General features: G+C 44.5%; 1 protein-coding gene across 2 annotated transcripts in view; it reads left to right on the top strand.

The window, feature by feature from the left end:
• PLCB4 (phospholipase C beta 4) overlaps nucleotides 1-19718 on the top strand; it is a 263529-nt gene that overhangs the window by 115808 nt on the left and 128003 nt on the right. For both annotated transcript variants that reach the window (XM_054975769.1, XM_054975775.1), the window contains one exon: nucleotides 15521-15619. In XM_054975769.1, the coding sequence (XP_054831744.1) occupies nucleotides 15536-15619 (84 nt within the window). In that variant the 5' untranslated portion in view covers nucleotides 15521-15535. The remainder of the gene's footprint in view (nucleotides 1-15520; nucleotides 15620-19718) is intronic.

Below are 19718 nucleotides of genomic sequence, written 5' to 3'. Positions count from 1 at the left end.
TCCATGGGCCAGACCTAGAGTTGCCAGCCTCCAGGTAGTGGCTGGAGATCTCCTGGAATTACAACTGGTCTCCAGGCCACAGCGATCAGTTTCCCGGGAGAAAAGCTACTTTGGGGGGGTGGGGTCTATGGAATTACGCCATGCCAAGGTCCTTTCCCTCCCCAAACCCCATTTCTCCAGGTTTCACCCCCCCCCCCCCAGATCTCCAGGAATTTCCCGACTTGGACCTGGCAACCCTAGCCAGACCAGATATTGATATCAGGTACAGTGACAACACTTCTTTGTTTTTTTCTGACAGGCATTATATCTCTGTATTAGAGTTTGATGTGAAAACCTGTTCCAATTGGTAGCTTAAGCTTTTTATGATGTCATCTGGAAGGCCAGAGCCATTTTTTCTTATCTATTCTAATTTGAGCTGTAACTTGTGAACCAAGTGACCAACTTCAAATTGGCAATAGGGGATTGTTTACCTGTTAAACAGTGCTGTCAAAATAATTTCTCCTTCCCACACTTCCCATGGATGGAAGAGATTGTGGGTGACGGAATTGTCATTGGCTGAAGCTTGGACTTTCTGTTTAAGTTTCCTCTATGAAACATTTTGAGTTTTTCCACATCACTTATCAGTCTTTTGTTGAGATACTTTCCAGTTTTTGTGCAAGAATGATAGCCAGGGCTTTTTTTCTGGGAAAAGAGGTGGTAGAACTCAGTGGTGGAACTCGAGACCTCACAATGACGTCACTTTGGGTCAGCTGGAACAACGGGGGAGTTTTTTAAAGTTTAAATTGCCCTTGGTGAAAATGGTCACATGGCTGGTGGCCCCACCCCCTGATCTTCAGACAGAAGGGAGTTTAGATTGCCCTCCGCGCTGCCGAGTGGCCACGTGACCATTTTTAAGAGGTGCCAGAACTCCATTCTACTGCATTCCCACTGAAAAAAAGCCCTGAAGATATCTATCACTGCGGGAGGAAGAAAGTCCCCTGGGTTGGATCCATCAACTTTTATGCTGGTAGAGGAGGCCCCCTTTGGTCCCACAAAAAGGCCGTCTGCGTGTACAAAGTAGTGTGGTATGGGGGCTGTAATAGGGAGGATAATTGGGAGAGGAGGGGTGGAAAAGGTGGCTGGATTCAACCTAGTTTTATAGCATTATTTATAGTATGTATTCTGCTGCTCTTGTTTTTATAATTCTTTAATTTGCCTTTAAATCTGAGAAAAAAGGACAAGAAATGAAATGAATGGTGGTTATCATACTTCTAGCGAGAGCATCCAGTCAAACATACTTGAGGGGAGGGGAGGAGGGTGGACTGTATATCGCCCGTCCTTAGATTTAGACATCTTCCACAGCATATGAAAATCACTGGTCCTCCTATCAGACTCTCATCTTGGCACGAGCCAGATGATTATCATTATTTGCAACCAAATAGTGGTGATCTTTGTGGATCAGGTACGCCCGTTGAGGAAGATTTTGTGTTATTGTGCTTCAAGCAGAGTTGGAGTGACAGATGAGCTTAAATGATGTTAGCTATTTTTAGTTTAGAATGAGTTCCCCCCACCCTTTCCATCGAAAGCTATTTTATTTATTTATTTATTTCAATTTTTATTCCGCCCTCCCTGCACTGGCTGGCTCAGGGTGGATTACATTCCATACCTCCCGGCTGGCTCAGGGTGGATTACATTCCATACCATTTCAATAAAACTTACATTTAGCAAAAATTAAAAACAACAATAAATACCATATAAATTTTAAAAGTACAGGAAGCAGCCCAGAAATAATTCATCAGTCTATCACCCAACCATCACTGAAAAATACTTAAAAGGTTAAAAAGAAGTTAAGTGGTGGATGCTAGTGGTAGGGAGGGCCCCAATCTCCTCTATTCGGCCAGCCGAGGCCCAGCCCGGCCTCAACCATATGCCTGGTAGAACAGCTCCGTCTTACAGGCCTGACAGAAAGATAACAGATCCTGCCGGGCCCTGGTCTCATTAGACAGAGCGTTCCACCAGGTTGGAGCCAGGACCAAAAAAGACCTGGCTCTGGTTGAGGCCAGGCGCGCCTCCCTGGGGCCAGGGACCGTTAGTAGTTGTTTATTACCAGATTGAAGTGTCCTCTGGGGCACATATAGAGAAAGGCGGTCCCGCAGATACACTGGTCCCAGTCCGCATAGGGCTTTATAGGTTAGTACCAAAATCTTGAATCTGATTCGGTACTGTCTTGCCTCAGGTGGGGTGAGCCACCTTACGCTGCCACCACTCTGGGGTTTTGGGTCCCTTGGGAAGGCCCAGAGTGCCCTCCCAACCCTTCTGACCTCCGTAGCTTGGCCAATAAACAGGCGTGAGGGCCCAGCAGAGTAACAACAAACAAAAGGATTTATTTACAAGGAGGTCAGTTAATCAAACAAACAAGCAAACAAGAATTCTGAATTTTTACCCGAATTGCGAATTTATTGTATGTGGCCATAGGCCTTCACAATCTAAAATAATTCATTCAAAACAGAACAAAAATACAAGAATACAGATATAGTTACATAAATAAAATTACTATAAAATGCATTTTGTCTAAAATGTAAACATTAAACAACATTAAAACTGAACGGTTTCTAATCTATGTCAGGTGTTTACTCTCCTGGCTACCACATTTGCCCTTATTTTCCTAGCAGCCAGGGCATAGAGAGCCATCCTATTTGAAATAAAAGGGTCTGTATCTGAAAGAATATAATTTATCAAAGTCAGTCAGAAGATGGAGACTAGGTAAAATATTCGTGAGAAATTTTCTCCGTGGTTCCTGATATAAGGGACAATTTAAAACATAGTGTGGTAAGTCTTCAGTTGAGGTTCCACAGATACATATCCGAGCAAACAAGAAGCAAGGTGCATTAGCAACAATAGATGGGTGAAAGCAAAATAAACAAAAGGCCCTAATGTATGTATATTACTAGGCACCCTGGTGATGACACGCGTCGCTGCATTTTGGATCAGCTTCAACCACCAGATCAGACTCAAAGGAAGCCCTGTGTAGAGCGCATTACAGTAGTCTATCCCAGAGGTGACCATTGCCTGAATCACTGTAGTTAAATCGCAGGTCAGGAGGCAAGCTGCCTGGCCTGACGAAGATGGAAAAAAGAAGACATGGCAACCGCGGCGACCTGAGCCTCCATTTTCAAGGAGGCATCCAGGATCACCCCCAGGCTCCTGAGTCTCAGAACTGGCGTAAGCACTGCCTCATTGAGGGCAGGAAGCTGGGGTCTCAAATCCATGCACCCACGACTCAAGTACAGGATCTTCGTTTTCGTGGGAGTTAATTTCAGCTGACTCTGCTTCAATCATCCAGTCACGGCTTCAAAAGCATGCTCCAGGACATCCGGGGCCGAGCCAGGACATCCGTCCATCAACAGATATAACTGGGTGTCATCAGCATACTGGTGACACCCGAGTCCGAAACTTCGCACCAGCTGGGCGAAGGGGTGCATATAGATGTTAAACAATAGTGGGGACAGTATTGCCCCCTGCGGCACACCACATATCAGCGGGTGGTGGAATGACAACTTCTTCCCCAGCGCCACCCTCTGTCCCTGACCGTGGAGAAAAGAGACAAGCCACTGTAGTGTCGTCGCCTGTATCCCCACATTGGCGAGGCGGTGGGTCAGAAGATCGTAATCGACCATATCGAACGCTGCCAAGAGATCTAATAATTTCAGTGCTGATCCACCTCGATCCAGGTGTCTGCAAAGATCGTCCATGAGGGCAACCAGCAATGTCTCTGTAATTATCAGAATTATAATTACATTTGAGCTTCTCCTTAACCCAAATAAGCAGCTGCTCAAAAATGAAAATTCCTCGTAAAGCAGCCGGGGATTACGATACATGGAATGAAGTGATCTGTGTTTGATTAAGATGCTCTACATGATTGTGAATATAACACCGTAGACTAATATCTTTAAAAATAGTAATATTTCTCTCTCCTTGCTGCTGTTGTGTGTGCATTAACTTGTGCTTATTTGAGGATTTGCGTGAGAAATTTCTTCTAGCAATTCCCTTATTTTGTGCTGCATCTTTATTCCTCTGGGGTTTTCTTTTCTTTTCCCTGTGCTGCGATTTTGGTAGATAGGTTCATTGCTGCACAACAACCAAGGACTGCATAACATACAATGTTTATTCTTCACACCTCACTCAAGGCTGCTGTTGGATCCCAGAGCATTGATAAAGAAGTCAGGAGGGTATTTTCAGAATGTGACAAATGTGGTAACAGATAATACTGTTTTTATCTGTTTGAGAGAACGGAGAGAGGAAGGAAAATGCTGGCCAAAGTCAGAGACTTTCTGACTGGCAAGTTGTAGAGCCAGTTTGGTGTAGTTGTTAAGAACGGCAGGACTGTAATCTGGAGAGCCAAGTTTGATTCCCCACTCTGCTGCTTGAAGCCAGCTGGGTGACCTTGGGTCAGTCACAGCTCTTCCAGAGCTCTCTCAGCCCCTACCAAGAGACCAATTTAAAGTGCTCATGACTCCGAGCAGAAGTTCTTCAAGTAAAGTAATTCACTATAAATTATGTTGATGTTTATACTTTTTAGGTTCCTCAGTCCAAAGGAGATGAGATGGAAGTCTCCAAAGACAGTCTTCCGATCCCCCGAGGGGGAAGGATATTTCAAGGTGCCAGTAGTCCGGACAGGATGCTAGCTTAAATTTTTCCTGTTTCAGCGTTCCTTTCTCAAGGAGATTGCACATATTTCATAATTCTTTTGCCAGTGTATATACATTCAATATCATGCAGTGAGTTCCCTCTTTCCTTGTGTCTCTGAATGGGAAGCATTTTATTTGCAGTATTCAATACAGGAATTTGTGTGACTTATTGTCACTCAGGATGGATGTGTTTTGTGTCATGCCCATAAACACAGGCATCCTGTCTCTGGGCTTGGCAATCTTTTTTAGAGGCTTTCTGAGAGTGCCCCCTCCCCTTTGAAAACAGAAATGAAACAGCATCTCTTTTCCAAAGCAAAGAGCCTTTTCTGGATTCCCCTCACCTCCTTGGTGCAAGAGGTTCTTTAGAAGCAGCTGGGATTGGCTGCCTTTGTGTCTGCAGGAAGTGCCCACTTGGTGGTGGGCTCTCCTTCTTTGGAGGTTTTTAAGCAGAGACTAGATGGCCATCTGATAGCAACACTGATTCTGTGAACCTGGGCAGATCCTGAGAGGGAGGGCAGGAAGGATTTCATCAGCGCTTAGTTCTTGTGGCCCCTTCATACACGTCCAGGGTAATGCAGAACGCCATTTTGGGGCCAGGAAGCAATTTTCCTGAGGCCAATTTAGCCAGGAATCCTGGAAGTGTTTTGCCATCTTCTGGGCATGGAGCAGGGGTCACTGTGTGTGTGTGTGGTGGTGGGGGGAGGTAATTGTGAATGTCCTACATTGTGCAAGGGGTTGGACTAGATGAACCTTGAGGTCCCTTCCAACTCTATGATTCTATTATGGAAGAACACATGGCTTGGGGATCTCAGGTCCCTTGATGGGGGTGGGGGATCCCCCACTCCGTCCGTACTCACCAGGCTGGCAGGGGGGAAAGGCAGGGAAACAGGCCTTTTGAGTGCCCATGTTGGCCTGCTGCAAAGCACATGTACACTCCTGGGCCTTTGTCTCCTTGCTGGGCAGTCAGTGGGCGGTAGCAAGCCCCCCAGAGGTTGCCCCCAGCACCCAGGAAACACGCCGTGCACATGTTTCCTGGGGGTGTGGTGATGTCACTCCTGGAAGCGTTCCTGTGCTTCTTTGGGGGCTGATTTGGGCCCCAAGTGGGCTGAATCTGCCCTATGTGGAGCACAGGAGTGCTCACATGGCTGGCATGATGATGTCACTTCCGGAAGTGATGTCACTGTGTCAGCCACGGGGAACATCATTCCTGGCACAAGATAAATGCCAGGAACCCTACCCTGCCAGTGGGAGAGGAGAGGGGCCTGGAGACCCCAGGCTTAAATGTTGTGGGTGGCTGTATTCTGTGTCATCTATTTTGTGGTGGTATCCACAAACTTTTCTCAACATTTGATTTAAATCACTAGTCAGTCAGTAAGACTAGTGATTGGTTCATGGTTTTCTAGAATTGTAGTTTTCTAGATAAAGGCGCATTCTTGCTGTTTGTTACAACCTTAATTTTTACAACCCAGATAAAGGTTTCCTTTTTAGAACACTTCTCAGTTTAGTTTTACAGTATATTTCAGAAAACTAATGATTATTTGGTTATTTACCATTTGAAATAGATAATTATGAAATCATTGTGAGAACTATCTCAAGTTCCATAGGTTAATCATTCATATTTGGACAATTTTTCTGCTGTACTTTATGGGAAAGAGAAAAATAATCATTAACAGTAAGAATAACCTTTATTTTTTTTAAACTAAAACAATAACATCATATAGCATATATAGTCTTATATTTGCTTAAACATCCATGTTTGTTAACTAACTAACATGGTTAAACAAAAATATTCCCACTGGGTCTCTTTTATGGCCTGCTGCCATTATACGTTTTCTTATTAAGGGAGAGATTAAAAAGATAAAGGCAAGAATTAAAGATCTCAAGACTCCTGGAATATTCTGCTCCAAAAGTTTCCCCTTTGTTTATACTACTTGCCCCTCCCTCCTCCCACTTAGCTCTTAACATCTCCTCCTTATCCAGAACGATTCTACCCCAAACAGTCTTCTATTAATTGAGCTTCTTGAAACTTACCACTTAAGGCGTTGATTCTGTGTCCACAGATTTACAGAGGAGCGATAGGGCTAAGGTCTTTTCCTCATCTCTGTAAATTAATTTAAAACCATTTTTGCTGTTAAGAGGAGGCATGTGATCTCTGCAGACACAAATTCAGTTTTGAGAACTGCAAAACCAAGCATCTGTGATGGTATCTTCTAGATAGAAATCACCCAAAATAATCTTACAGAAACCTCTGGGACAGCTTGATATCGGGGCCCTGATGAATGAGTTAATAAAATTAATTTACATTTTTTTAAAAAACATTGCACGAACATACAGTATCATGCTACATAATTTAAAATGAATCGATGTATTGTCGAAGGCTTTCACGGCCAGAGAACGATGGTTGTTGTGGGTTTTCCGGGCTGTATTGCCGTGGTCTTGGCATTGTAGTTCCTGACGTTTCGCCAGCAGCTGTGGCTGGCATCTTCAGAGGTGTAGCACCAAAAGACAGAGATCTCTCAGTGTCACAGTGTGGAAAAGATGTAGGTCATTTGTGAATGAATGAATCCTTATTGTATGATGGAAAACCTTTGGCCTGTATTGTATTTTAAACTATCTTTAAATATATTTTTCCTCAAAAAGTATTTTATCAGACAAAATCCAATTTAAATTTTCTGCAGGGAGTTGTTTCTTCCTCCCTTTGAGGGTGGAAGAAATACTTTCCTACTCTATCTGGGGTGGGGGCACCAGAACTACCTTGTCTTTGATGTAATTATTTTGTGGTCTTTAGTTGGTTGTGATTATAGCTTGCTTGCTGTTTCTGTTCCCCTCCCTTCTAAATTCCACAGGTGAAATCTGTTCCTTTTGGTTACCTGTAGCAGGTCATTTTCAGCAGTCGTCTCTGTAGTAGAGGCCATGTCTAGTGTGATGGAGCAGGCCTTAGTTTGCAGTTATATCAGAAAACCAATGAATATTTGGTTATTTGCTGTTTGAAATAGATAATTATGAAATCATTGTGAGGTGAACTGTCTCCAGTTTAATAGGTTAATCATTTTCCAGAAGCATTTTTATGGAAAATGTAATGTGTGCTCTGGCTTTAATGCTGATAAAAGGGGGAGTGGTCATTAGGGCAGCATTGGAAGGGGTCAGAAGATAACAAAACAAATATTTGCTGAAAACATTTTCTCTTGAAATTTAATTCACATTTTAGAAGGAGGAACCAATTAGAAAGCTTCTCCCGTGTTAGTTAGCTTAGTAAAACTAGAGAATTAGTCCAATACTGCTATTGTGAATAGTCTCTGTACTTTTCTGGATTGCATTTGAATTTTAACATAATTATATAACCTTGTGGTCCTTTCCCCAACCCTGATAACCTCATATATAAATGTTTGTCTAGGAATCCATTACATGCATCTGATGAAATGGGCTTAATGCCACAAATGTTTATGGTGGAGTAAAATCCTATAAGTCTTTAGTGTGTCACTAGATTCCTGTTCATGAGATCTCTTCAAATACCTTACCAAGCCCAATAGTAGTTGAGGACTGATAGGGAGGGCTTTGGGCCGTTTGATCTTTACTGGCCTTTTGTTGCTTCATGCTCCCAGGGCGAGGCTGGGTTGCCTAGGAACAGGGCTTTTTTTCAGCGGCAACGTGGTGGAATGGGATTCCGGCAACTCTTGAAAATGGTCACATGGCTGGTGGCCCCGCCCCCTGATCTCCAGACAGAGGGGAGTTTAGATTGCCCTCCATGCTGTGTGGCGTGGAGGGAAATCTAAACTCCCCTCTGTCTGGAGATCAGGGGGAGGGGCCACCAGCCATGTGACCATTTCCACCGAGGGCAATTTAAACTTTAAAAACTCCCCCCTTTGTTCCAGCTGACCCAAAGTGACATCATTGTGCGGTCCTGAGTTCCACCACCTCTTTCCCCATATTTTTCCATATATTTTTGTATGATGCTTTTAAATGTTTTATATGGAATGTTTTAAATGTTCTTAATTCTGTTATCCACCCTGATAAAATAAAATAATAATAAATTTAAAAAGCCCTGCCTAGGAAACAAGGGTTCATTTTCCCATCTTGCATGCAAGGATTTTCCTGCTTCAGTACACAAAACATTTTGCCCAGGCTAGCTGTTTTGAAGGTGATATAGTGCCTCCACTATAAAATATGCTGTGCCACGACCAGGGAGGGAGGTGATTCGGAGTGGTTGCATCTGCAGTATGTGAGGTGTGCATGCGTCTTGTTGTCTGCTTGATAGCAACCAGTGAGTGCTTAGTGGATATCTCCTGCACCAGGATGGCTTTCTTGAGCTCAAAAGTGCATATGAGACAGCCTGAGAGAAGTGGTCTGTAACCATTTGGCTGCTGCAGCCCTGTGTTGTACATGCTGTCCAGTGTGGATGTGATGAATGGTTCTGATGTTCTTGCATCATTTGGTGTGCTTTCCCATAAGATCTGGTGAAATTTGTTTTTTAGACAGCCAAGGATGTTCAAGGAATATGACTATATCAGCAAATGAAGCCATTGTTTATGAAGTCAGTCCTGGAGTGTCAGGCCCTGGCAGTTAGGTCCCCAGGTCCCTCACAGCAAGCAAGCAGGTGCATTGGTTGAAGAAACTTTATTTAGAGATCTATTCAGTTTGGGTATGGAGTTCTCTCAGCCCCACCCACCTCACAGGGTGTTTTGTTGTGGGGATAATAATGACATACTTTGTAAACCGCTCTGAGTGGACATTAAGTTGTCCTGAAGGGCGGTATATAAATCGAATGTTGTTGTTGTTGTTGTTGTTGTTGTTGTTATCGGTAGAAGTTAGCAGAAGTAATTAGTTGAACAATAGGACTACTGATTTAGGGGGACGTTCTCCTGCCCCTTTGCATTCAGGCACGAAAATCCAAAAGTTACATGGGAACAAAGCAGTTTAGTCTAGCCAAAGTACAGAGTGGAATCATTCCCTCCTGGGAAAAGATACATTTCGGTATACAGCTGCAGCTTTGGCCCAAGGCCACTCAGAGGCGAAAGTGCATATTTCTTAGAGATAATAAAGAGGCCACCGGCTCCTCTAAACATTAGTATTAGCAATCTAGACACCTTCAGATGAATTATATAAAATGAATAAGATATGGTATTGAACTTTGGCATTATATCAGTCTGAGCTTAAGATGTAGTGTAAGATGCACAACACAATGATGGCATGGATGCTTATATCACTCTCAGTGTAAAATGTAGAATACCATAATGGCATACAATACAACAATGGCATGAATGCAGAATACAACAATGGCATGGATGCTTGCATATAACAAAACAATGGCATGGATGCTGGCATACATGACAGTTAGTCCATATAGCCTAGCATTGTCTCAGGCAGGGAGGCTTCCTAACTCCGTTACCGCAAATTTGTTAAAATAGAGAGGATGAATCTGGTCCCAAGCTCTACTAATAAGTTATAGCCCCTTGCTAAATTTTATGTTGTTTTAAAGATCATTAGGTACCTTTTGTGCCCTGACCAGGATGGCACAAGTGAGCCCGATCTCATCAGATCTCAGAAGCTAAGCAGGGTCAGCCCTGGTTAGTCCTTGGATGGGAGACCACCAAGAAAGACCAGGGTTGCTATTCAGAGGCAGGCAATGGCCTCTCTTGCCTTGAAAACCACCGCGGGCGTTGTCATAAGTCGGCTACAACTTGATGATGCTCTCCCTCACCAGGTGCCTTCATTAGCCACCTTGATGGTTTATATTAGCCAGTAGTCAGGCAGGCATATTTAAAATGTCTAAAATAATAAATAAAGCAATCAGGACAATTGCTGACAATTTGAATTTTGGGACAAGGGTGTGAAACAGGGTTTGGAGGGTGTCTTGCAAGCACAGCCCCCTTCCAAAAGAATGGACAAGGATGTGAAGTGTATTTGCGTATTTAGGCTTTGATTTAGTGGAGATCTTGGTGGGTGGAAGAAATTGTCAGGTTCTGGCAGTTAGGCCCAAATAGCACTTCACATCAGACACTTCAGTGCATGAGTTGAAGTTGCTTTATTCAGGATCTATCAGTTCAGTGCACACTAGCTATAGCATTGGCAGAAGTGACGTGGGTGTGAAGGGTCAGGTCAGTTATAGGGAAAGTTCCCGCCTCTTAGGATAGGGACGGTTAGGATTCTGGCATGAAGGAGCCGGGGCGGGGGGAAGGGTAAGGATCCTGGGAAAGAGAGAGTGAGAATGAAGTCATTTTTAGCTCCCAGATTCCGCCTGGCATCCAAGGCCATTCTCCAGTCTGCTCCAAAAGTGAAAGTAGCCACCTGCGAGATAAGTGTAATAGATACAAGCTTAGCTGCAAAAGGCATGACACATGACACAGAATGCAATATACACTTAGCGTATTCTCAGAGGATCAGCATTATAGGCATAACACCTTCATGGCTGATATGTTGACATGCATATCTGGCAGAGATTTCCATCAGTGGAGCACAGCTTCCCCTTCCACTTCCCCCTAACCTCTCCACCCCCCTCCATGCTGCTTCTGGGGGAAAAGGAACCCCCTCAGGAGTCAGAGGTCTCTAGTGGGAAGGGGTGGAATTGGCTGCCAACATTCCATCTGCAGAAATCCTCTGTGGGATCCAATTTTTAATCCTCTGAAGTTTTAAGCTTGCTTTCTAAGCTTTCTATTTGCTTTTCTAGTTTACTTTTATAAATACAACATTATTTACGTTTATATTTTAAAGCTTTAAATTTTTAAGTCATGTCCAACTTTAATAAAGTTTGTCTTCATCATACTAGAGATTACTGCCAATACTTTGTTAAAAGGTATTGCAGAAATACGATCTTGAGCTTTTATAAAATTGTAATAACTGAGGATCTGGGCATAGTTAATAACTAAGGCATAGACAAGATTATCCCCAAGGAATTTTGAGGATGTCGGGGCAAGGAGAAGAGAAGGAAAGGTTAAGCTAGGGTTATTTCCCCTTCACTTTCAGTTGTAGTTGTTTGTTAATGTATCTATTTTCAAAACTAATTGCTTGACATTAAAACTTAAAAGCGGGAGAGAGTGCACTCATATGTCAATAATTTCCATTGCCCTTCTTTAAAGGTCTGAAATATTTTTCATTAGCCCGCAGCGTCATGCATTTGTATTGGCTGCTTGTCTCCAAGGAACACAAACCTCTAATCTAAGTCATAATTTTGTGAAGCTTGCTTAAAGTAATATGCCATGTCTTTATTCGTTCCCAGTCCCCCCCTCCAAAAAAAAGCTTTCAGTGCCTTAGGTAAAATGTCTTCCTAATCTTCAGTTAAACCAGAAAAGGGCTTGTTTAAATTCTGTGGGAGATGGAGAAATAAATAAAAGCCCGATTTATCAGTTCCTACCATTTTTTCCTTTTGATAATACAGTTTGCTGATTGTTAATACCAGGGGTAATTTAATAGAAAAAGAGCTGGAGGAACTCATTAACATAACTCATTAGCATATGCCACACCCCTTGACATCATGGGAAACGTGTCATTAGCATAACTGATTTGCATGTACCACACCCCCTGACATCACCTATCCTGGCTGTTTTGGACCCAACCCTGGCCATTCAGGGCTGAAATTGGGCCCAAAATGGCAAAAAGGGGCTGAAAATGGCCAAAAAGGGGCCCAAAATGGTCAGAATTGGGCCGCTGCTGGACAGGAGAGTGATCCACCACCCATCAGAGGCCCGATCTGGCCCGTTTCGGCCCCAATCCAGGCCGAAACAGGCCCAAAATGGCCCATAGTCAGGGGGACGGGGCCGCCTGACTTGTGACCTCTTTGGGGAACTACCAGAACTGCGTTCCTGTGCGTTCCCCCTCAAAATGAGCCCTGGTTAATACAATCAGTTGTTAGGTGGGTAGCCACCTTGGTCTGCAGTAGTACAGCAGGATTTGAAATCTTGAAAAACTTGTTGGTCTCTAAGGAGTCACTGGACTCAAATCCTACAATCAGTTGTGATTGACTGAAATAGAAGTTATTGCGAAATTTTAAATCTATTTTTAGATCTTTCAACTAAAAATTGTGTTGTCTAGTAACATTCCTCACAGGATTTAGGCAGATGCTGCTGGACCCAAATCTTGCTGTTCTACTTCAGACCGACACGGCTACCCACCTGAAACATTTCTCACAGAATTATTGCTGTTATTGTTGTTCGTCATGCTTGTATGATGAGATCGTAAATTCATTAAAGTATGTACAGCCTCTCTGGAGTCCTGAAGCATCCATACGTTCTGTCTTCTAGCCATGTGTTTTTTCTTAGAAAACGGTCATTGCTTTCCCTCCGTCTGAAGAATTAGGAATAAATATTGTTCGAGGATTGAGGGAACATTGGTAAATTTGAGTGTCGGTGTAGCTGGGAATACTTTCTACAGTACAGTACTTTGTAGTAACGATCTGTACTTTCATCACTTACGCTGAACAATTTATTAATAACTTGTAACCTAATGAATGTTCAGTGTCTGCGGTTGGCTGTTTGCTAAAGCAGTGCATGAAGCAAGTCAGAATATAAAGGATACATACGTGGCTTTTCCAGGCCAGAACTGATTTTTCCCTAATTTACTTTAAAAATCATGCTTGTTTTGAGCTTGAAGAGAAAACACGTGAAGCTGCCTTCTTTGTCTAGTCACTACCATATCTGCAAGGCCTCAAGTGGAGCCTGGCTACCCTGAGATCCTTTTAGCAAGTTTTGAGAGTCAGAGCTCCCTTCTGAAGAAGGCGTATGCCCTGAAAATCTTGTTGGTCTCTGAAGTGCCGCTAGACTCAAATCCTACTGTTCTTCTGCAGACCAACACTGTTATGTTCAGGCGAGGGTCTTTAAATATCAAACTGGCCTCTGATTTGCCTTTTCATCATCAAACTCTGAGGGGGAGGAAGAGCAGAGCAATTAAGACGCCGTTTGCTCCCCTTAACACCTCTTCTTCTGATGTATGGGGAAGCTGACAACTTTGGGATAAATGTATTGTGTGTTGTTGTAGCAGGGTTCCCAGGTGCCTACCGGGGCAGGCAAACTCCCAGGGGTTTGTCTCCTTGTCCGCCAATCCACCAGTGATCAGCGGGAGGTGGCAAGCCCCCCCCTCCCCGGAAGTCACCCGCCACCAGCAGGCACCATGGGAACATGTGTAGTGCGCGCGCTCTTGGAGGGGGGATATACCGATGTCACTTCTGGGAGTGATGTTGTCACACCAGCGGAGGGAGTGCTCTTGTGCTTCTTTTGGGGCTGATTTCAGTAAGTACAATTAGAAGTACACCTTTTCCCCATTTTCTAGCTTTTAAAAAAAAGGTCTGATCTAAAACCAGGTTATTGCTTGCTTAACTAGAGCATCTGTGCACATGTTATAACCCCTGAACCTTTTTTCCTCCCCGAATTCAAAGAAATGGGGCAATACATAAGTCTCTTAGCCACGGGCAGAGTGTGTGCTTTGCATACTGAACCATTCAACCCATTTAGTCCTGGGGAGGGCTCGATGGATCAATGCTCAGCTGCGGTGGGCAGCACGAATTCCCAGGTACATATACAAAGGGGTAGTACTTGGACCAGTGATGTGGACTTCTGCTTTTGACTTCTGCTCACAAATTGCCGTATTTTGACAGTGCGCTCATATCCCTAATAATTGCTTAACCAGATGTTTAAATGTTGTGAAAAAGGATGCTGGACTAGCGGGTCTAATCCAGCAGAGCACCTCTTATGTTCTTAGTTGCCATTATATTTGTGGGGGTATCCGGGGACGAGTACCCCAAGCACCCCGGACTTGCCACAGACCCCTTACCTGCAGGCTGACGGCACCCCAGCGGCAGACGCAGAGAGCCTAGAGGAGTTGACGCAGCTCCAGCCAGTGGAGAGGGAGGGGGGGGGAAGGAGCCAGCTGGAGAAGCCAGCCAGGCACACGCTGCCCAGCCAAGCCTGAAAGGGCAAGAGGCACACACGCCTACCTGGGACACTGACGCCAGGACAAATGGGCTAGATGCCCCTGGCCAAGTCCTGGGGGGAACCAGCAGCCAAGCTTACCCCGGGGAACTGGCCAGAACCTAGGAGGCCAGGGTGGCTCCTTGTGAGCAGAGGCAGCCAAGCCGCATTGCATGAAAAGGCCCCGCCAGCCCCCCCCTGCAGGAAAGGATAAGGGGGCAAGGAGGAATGAGAGGAGGAACACCGGAGGGGGCCACCAGCTGGGTTACATCTAGCCCCGCCTTGCAAGAAAGAATAGGAGAGCAGGGAGAGACTGGGACGAGGGAGGAAACACCTGAGGGCATACCCAGCAGGAGGGCATCAGGGATAGGGTAGAGCCTGGGGGGAAGGGAGGGGGAAGTGGGGAGAAGCCCTATGAAGGCAAGCTCAGTAGGGTTGTGTAGGAGTGGTGATAGAGAGGTGGAGAGCGGCAAAGGAGTGGAGAGTTTAGGAGAGGATGCAAGCAAAGGGGGGGAGGCGGCAAGGGTTGGAGGCCAGAAGCAGGGTTGGAAGGGTGCTCCACAGGTTGAGCAGGCCTGCGAGCGGTAGAGAGGGAGCCAGGGTGCTGTATACCTCCCCTCCTTCCACAGAGCTGGAACCTGTGCTCTCCCTGTCTGTGCCTGGGCGCTGTAGTTCAGGCCCACTGGTGCTCTGCGCAGCCGCGCCCATGCCAAAGCCGGCAAGGGGGATTCGGGTCTCTCTCCTAGCCTCGGACGGAGCTATTTGAAGCATGTGTGTGTTTCTCAAGTACTGACTATTTCTCTGGGGTAAACTATCATAGCATAAAGATGGTGGCAAGGAAAAGTTCTAATGAACCACTTTATTGTGGTTCCTATCAAGAAATGAAACACGCTTGTTACTCAACTGCTTTGCATTTCAACAGGCAAACATTGATTTATCTCATTTGTTTTCTTTCAGGCTTTTAAAAAAATAATGGCGAAACCGTATGAATTTAACTGGCAAAAGCCAGTCCCTCACTTCCTTCAAGATGGTGCTACGTTTGACAGATATGAGGAGGTAAGGAGCCCTCTTCTTCTGTAATGAACCTTTTAAAAAAAGATATTCTTTTTCCCTTTCGCCTTCTTTAGTATAATACAGTTATCTGGGATATTTCTCCGTATCGCTTTCCTACACACCAGATCACACGGGTGCTACAGGGTGACGATAAAGTATTTTCCAGGGATTTCACCGGGTTACTTGGTTATTGTCCCAGTGCTGTGCTGGAAGGGCCCCTTCTCAAGGGGTCAGTCTGGAAGTTCTCACGAGGTCCCTGAGTGGTGACAGCCAGGTACCATGGTGCTTTCCGGGGTACATCTGGTCTAAGGGAGATTCCCAGCAAAGAAAGCCACATTCTTCTCCTCTCTTCTGTAACAATTGCAGATTCCATAACAAATACAAAAACAGGGAATTGCCCCCAAACGTTAAGGAAGGGAAATCTGCCTTTGATCTCAAGCCTCATGAATGAGGAACAAAGGAGACAGCCTGGTACTCGGCTAGTTAGGAGAGAAGCTAGAGAGAGAAAGAGGTGCCTGTCAAGGCCTGCCCCTGGCACCTACTCACAGTGAGCCAACACAACACTAACAGCAGTACTAGCACGAGCAGGTCTACTCGGAATCCCTCTCTGCTCTGTTCAATGGGGCTTACTCCCAGGAAGGTGTTCCAACAATTGCACCGTAATATATTGTAACCAGGGCTTTTTTTCTGGGAAAAGAGGTGGTGGAACTCAGGACTGCACAATGACGTCTCTTTGGGTCAGCTGGAACAAGGGAGGGAGTTTTAAAAAGTTTAAATCGCCCTAGGTGAAAATGGTCACATGGCCGGTGGCCCCGCCCCCTGATCTCCAGACGGAGGGGGGTTTAGATTGCCTTCCGCGCCGCTCCAGCCATGTGACCATTTTCAAGAGGTGCCGGAACTCTGTTCCACCGCATTCCTGCTGAAAAAAAGCCCTGATTGCAACCAAGGTAGTAATGCAAAATGTGATTGCTTAGGAAGAGCTTAGGAGGTCACAATCCTACATATCGCTCTTCTTGTATGGCGAGATTTCTTGCTTGGATTTAAAAGTCACCTTCTGCCAGTTTCCACCGATTCCCACCTTTCAACACAGATCCCCAAGATGCCCTCATGATGTTCCTGAGGGTCCCTTGTCCCCTCGGAGCAGGATTTAGAGGAGGTAGGAGAGTCCCGTTGTGCTAGCAGAAGTGCCTTCCCTCTGTAGAAAATGGCCTCTGGCTCCAGTGCCTTGTTGCTTTGTTCTCAAAAAAAGGGATTGTCTTCTCTTCCAGAGCAGCAAGAGACCTGAGATATTCTACTGTGATTGGTTAGACGTTCTAACCAGGAAACAAACAGATTACCGTACCTAGAGAAGGTTCTTTCCGATAGAGACAGAAATGTCACTTTGCTTGTATTGATCTATTTTGTTTGTATACCCCCATCAATTTGTCAGGTAATCTTTGAGCTCTTTGAAGAAGATGGATTTTAAAATGTGTTAGCAGACCAGCCTCTTATCTTGATGGAATTTAGTGTTAGCTTATGAGAGATTTTCAGTTTTAATAATGAACATTTTGTAGCATCTTTTTTTTTTAATTGTATTTATTTATTTACATCATTTATAGTCCGCCTTTCTCACTGAGACTCAAGGCGGATTACACAGTATGAGATTAATGCAATCAGTATCAAATATATTTCAATACAATACCATAAGGTAAACAGATACAAGTTTAAAAGACATAGCATTAGCAAGGATCCAAGACAGAGTAGAAAAAAATACTGGAGCAAAACATAATCCATTGTAGGACGAACATTAGACAACATGGAGCGCTGGTTGTACATAGGAGTACATATTTAAAGCAGCAGATAATATGTAAGGCAATATAGTGATGAAGTCTATGATCCCCAACTTGTTAGTGAAGCATCTGAGACCCCATCCCTACAAGGCAGCCCTCCCATTATAGTAAAAAGCCTTTTTGAATAGTTCGATTTTTCATCGTTTACAGAAAGCCAGGAGAGTGGGGGCTCTTCTGACTTCCTCAGGCAGGTCATTCCATAGCATAGGGGCCACCACAGAGAGAGCCCCTGTACGGGCTGCTGCTGACTTCATCTGTGTGCAGCCTGACACCTGCAGGAGACCCTGTTCAGATGAGCAAAGCTGCCCTGGAGGAACATAAGGAGGGAGGTGGTCCTGTAGGTATGCTGGGCCAAAGCCGTGAAGAACTTCGTATGTAATAAGTAATACCTTGAACTGAGCATGGTAAATGATGGGTAGCCAGAGGAGCGACTGTAGGATGGGAGTGATGTTCATGCTGCTGCTCACTCCTGATAACAGTCAAGCTGCAGCATTTTGCACTAATTGGAGCTCCTAGTTATCTTAGATGGGAGGCCAACGTATAGAGCATTACAATAGTCAAGTCTTGATGTTACCATAGCACGGATCCAAGTGGCCAGGTCAGCCGTGTCAAGATAAGAAGCCATCTTCCAGGCTAGAGTGAGGTTGTGGAATGCATTTTTTGCCAGTGCAAAATCATGCAGTAATTTGGGAACGTATAACTTACTCATTGCATTAACAAATACTCTAGTTTTGTGTGTCTCACATGTGTAATTATTATTAGGGGTTATCTCTCTAGTGTTGATTTAACTAAACCAAACTAAGTCAAACCATCCTAGTGCTGTCTACTCCAACTCTCAGTTGATCTTCAAAGTCTTATGCAGTGTTCTTTCTGATGAAGTTCCTTGGATTAGAGATGACAGGGAGAATCTGCCAAAGCTCGTGCATATGAACCATGAGCTTTGGCTGCTGTTCAAGCATCAGACTCCTGGAACTCCTAAGCTGGAGCAGACTCTTTGCATGTATAAGGACGTTTCCATTGATGTGACTGGAGGCCATCTCCTCCTCCCACGAGCAATGTGTATTTATCAGAGCGCCTGCCTGCTTGTCTGTCCATCCCTCGCTCCCTCCGTCTTGTAAACTACCTTGGGCAGGTTCCCTGGAGAGGCGGCATAACGTTTTCCCAAATAAATAATATATATTTACTTTTTTTTAAAAAAAAAAAGCTCACCTTTCTCATTGAAACTCAAAGCAAAATATAAAACAATGCAGTCAGACAGCATAAGATGTTCAATGCTACAGGACCAGGATTACAGAAAAGCAACAAATAATGCCAGAAAAAAAGTTTCAACCATAATATGCCCTAAACAAATAAATGAAAGTACAGAAGCAGAAAACAATTCAGTAAGAGCAAGATAAGAATACTGTAAACAGTAGAATAGACTCTAGTCCTGTTCCCTTTATCGTAGCACCCTGCGGAACCATTCTATGATTCTATTGGCCTACTGCCTTTGTAAAAAGTGCCCCCCACTTGAACAATTCTGTTTTACACAGTTTTGCAGAATTATCGTGGGGTGGGGGTGGGTGGGGATTGTTTCCTGACCTCAGGCAAGCCATTCCATAAGAACGGAGCCACAATAGAGAATGCACATGTACAGGCATCTGTCGCATTAGGAAACAACGCAATCAAAAAACCATGTAAGACATGACATACCATAAAGAATGCAGAAGATGCAACTACAGCAGTAGAGGGCAAGGAAGTAAGAGCAAGATGATGCCTACAATAAACAGTAGAATAGATGCCAGTCCTATTCCCTTAGTACAAGCACCTGTTGTCCTGGAGTATTTATTTTATTAAATAAAACATGTACCCTGGGTGCTCATTCAGACATGATGCTAAATGGTAGTTTTGAATGAGTCTGGTGCTCATGTGCCATTCATTTGTGCGATTGTTTCACTTCTTGAAAGTGAACACAGGTTTTCTTTTTCTTTTTTCAAAAAGACTAGCGCTTTTGATAGCCTTGAAAATTTCCTGTTAAGAAATGCATACAATTCTGCCAGAATTTTCCGCTGGCAGAAGGGATTTCTTTGAGCGCAACACAACTTTCTCACCTCTCCAGCTTTTGCTGCAGCTCCAAATGCCCCCTGAAATGCTGCTTCTGGGGGACAGAGTACCCCCAGGAACAGCATGGGGGGGGGGCGGGCAAGTTTGACATCTGCAGCAGAAGGGAGCAACGTGACTGGGGAATTCCGTCCACACAAATCTCTTCTGCCAGTGGAAAATTCCAGTATATG

This window comes from Eublepharis macularius, chromosome 1 (genome assembly GCF_028583425.1).
Source record: "Eublepharis macularius isolate TG4126 chromosome 1, MPM_Emac_v1.0, whole genome shotgun sequence".
In the NCBI taxonomy this organism is placed as follows: domain Eukaryota; kingdom Metazoa; phylum Chordata; class Lepidosauria; order Squamata; family Eublepharidae; genus Eublepharis; species Eublepharis macularius.
Note: the sequence above shows the minus strand (reverse complement) of the source record. Positions and strands in the feature narration are given on the sequence as shown.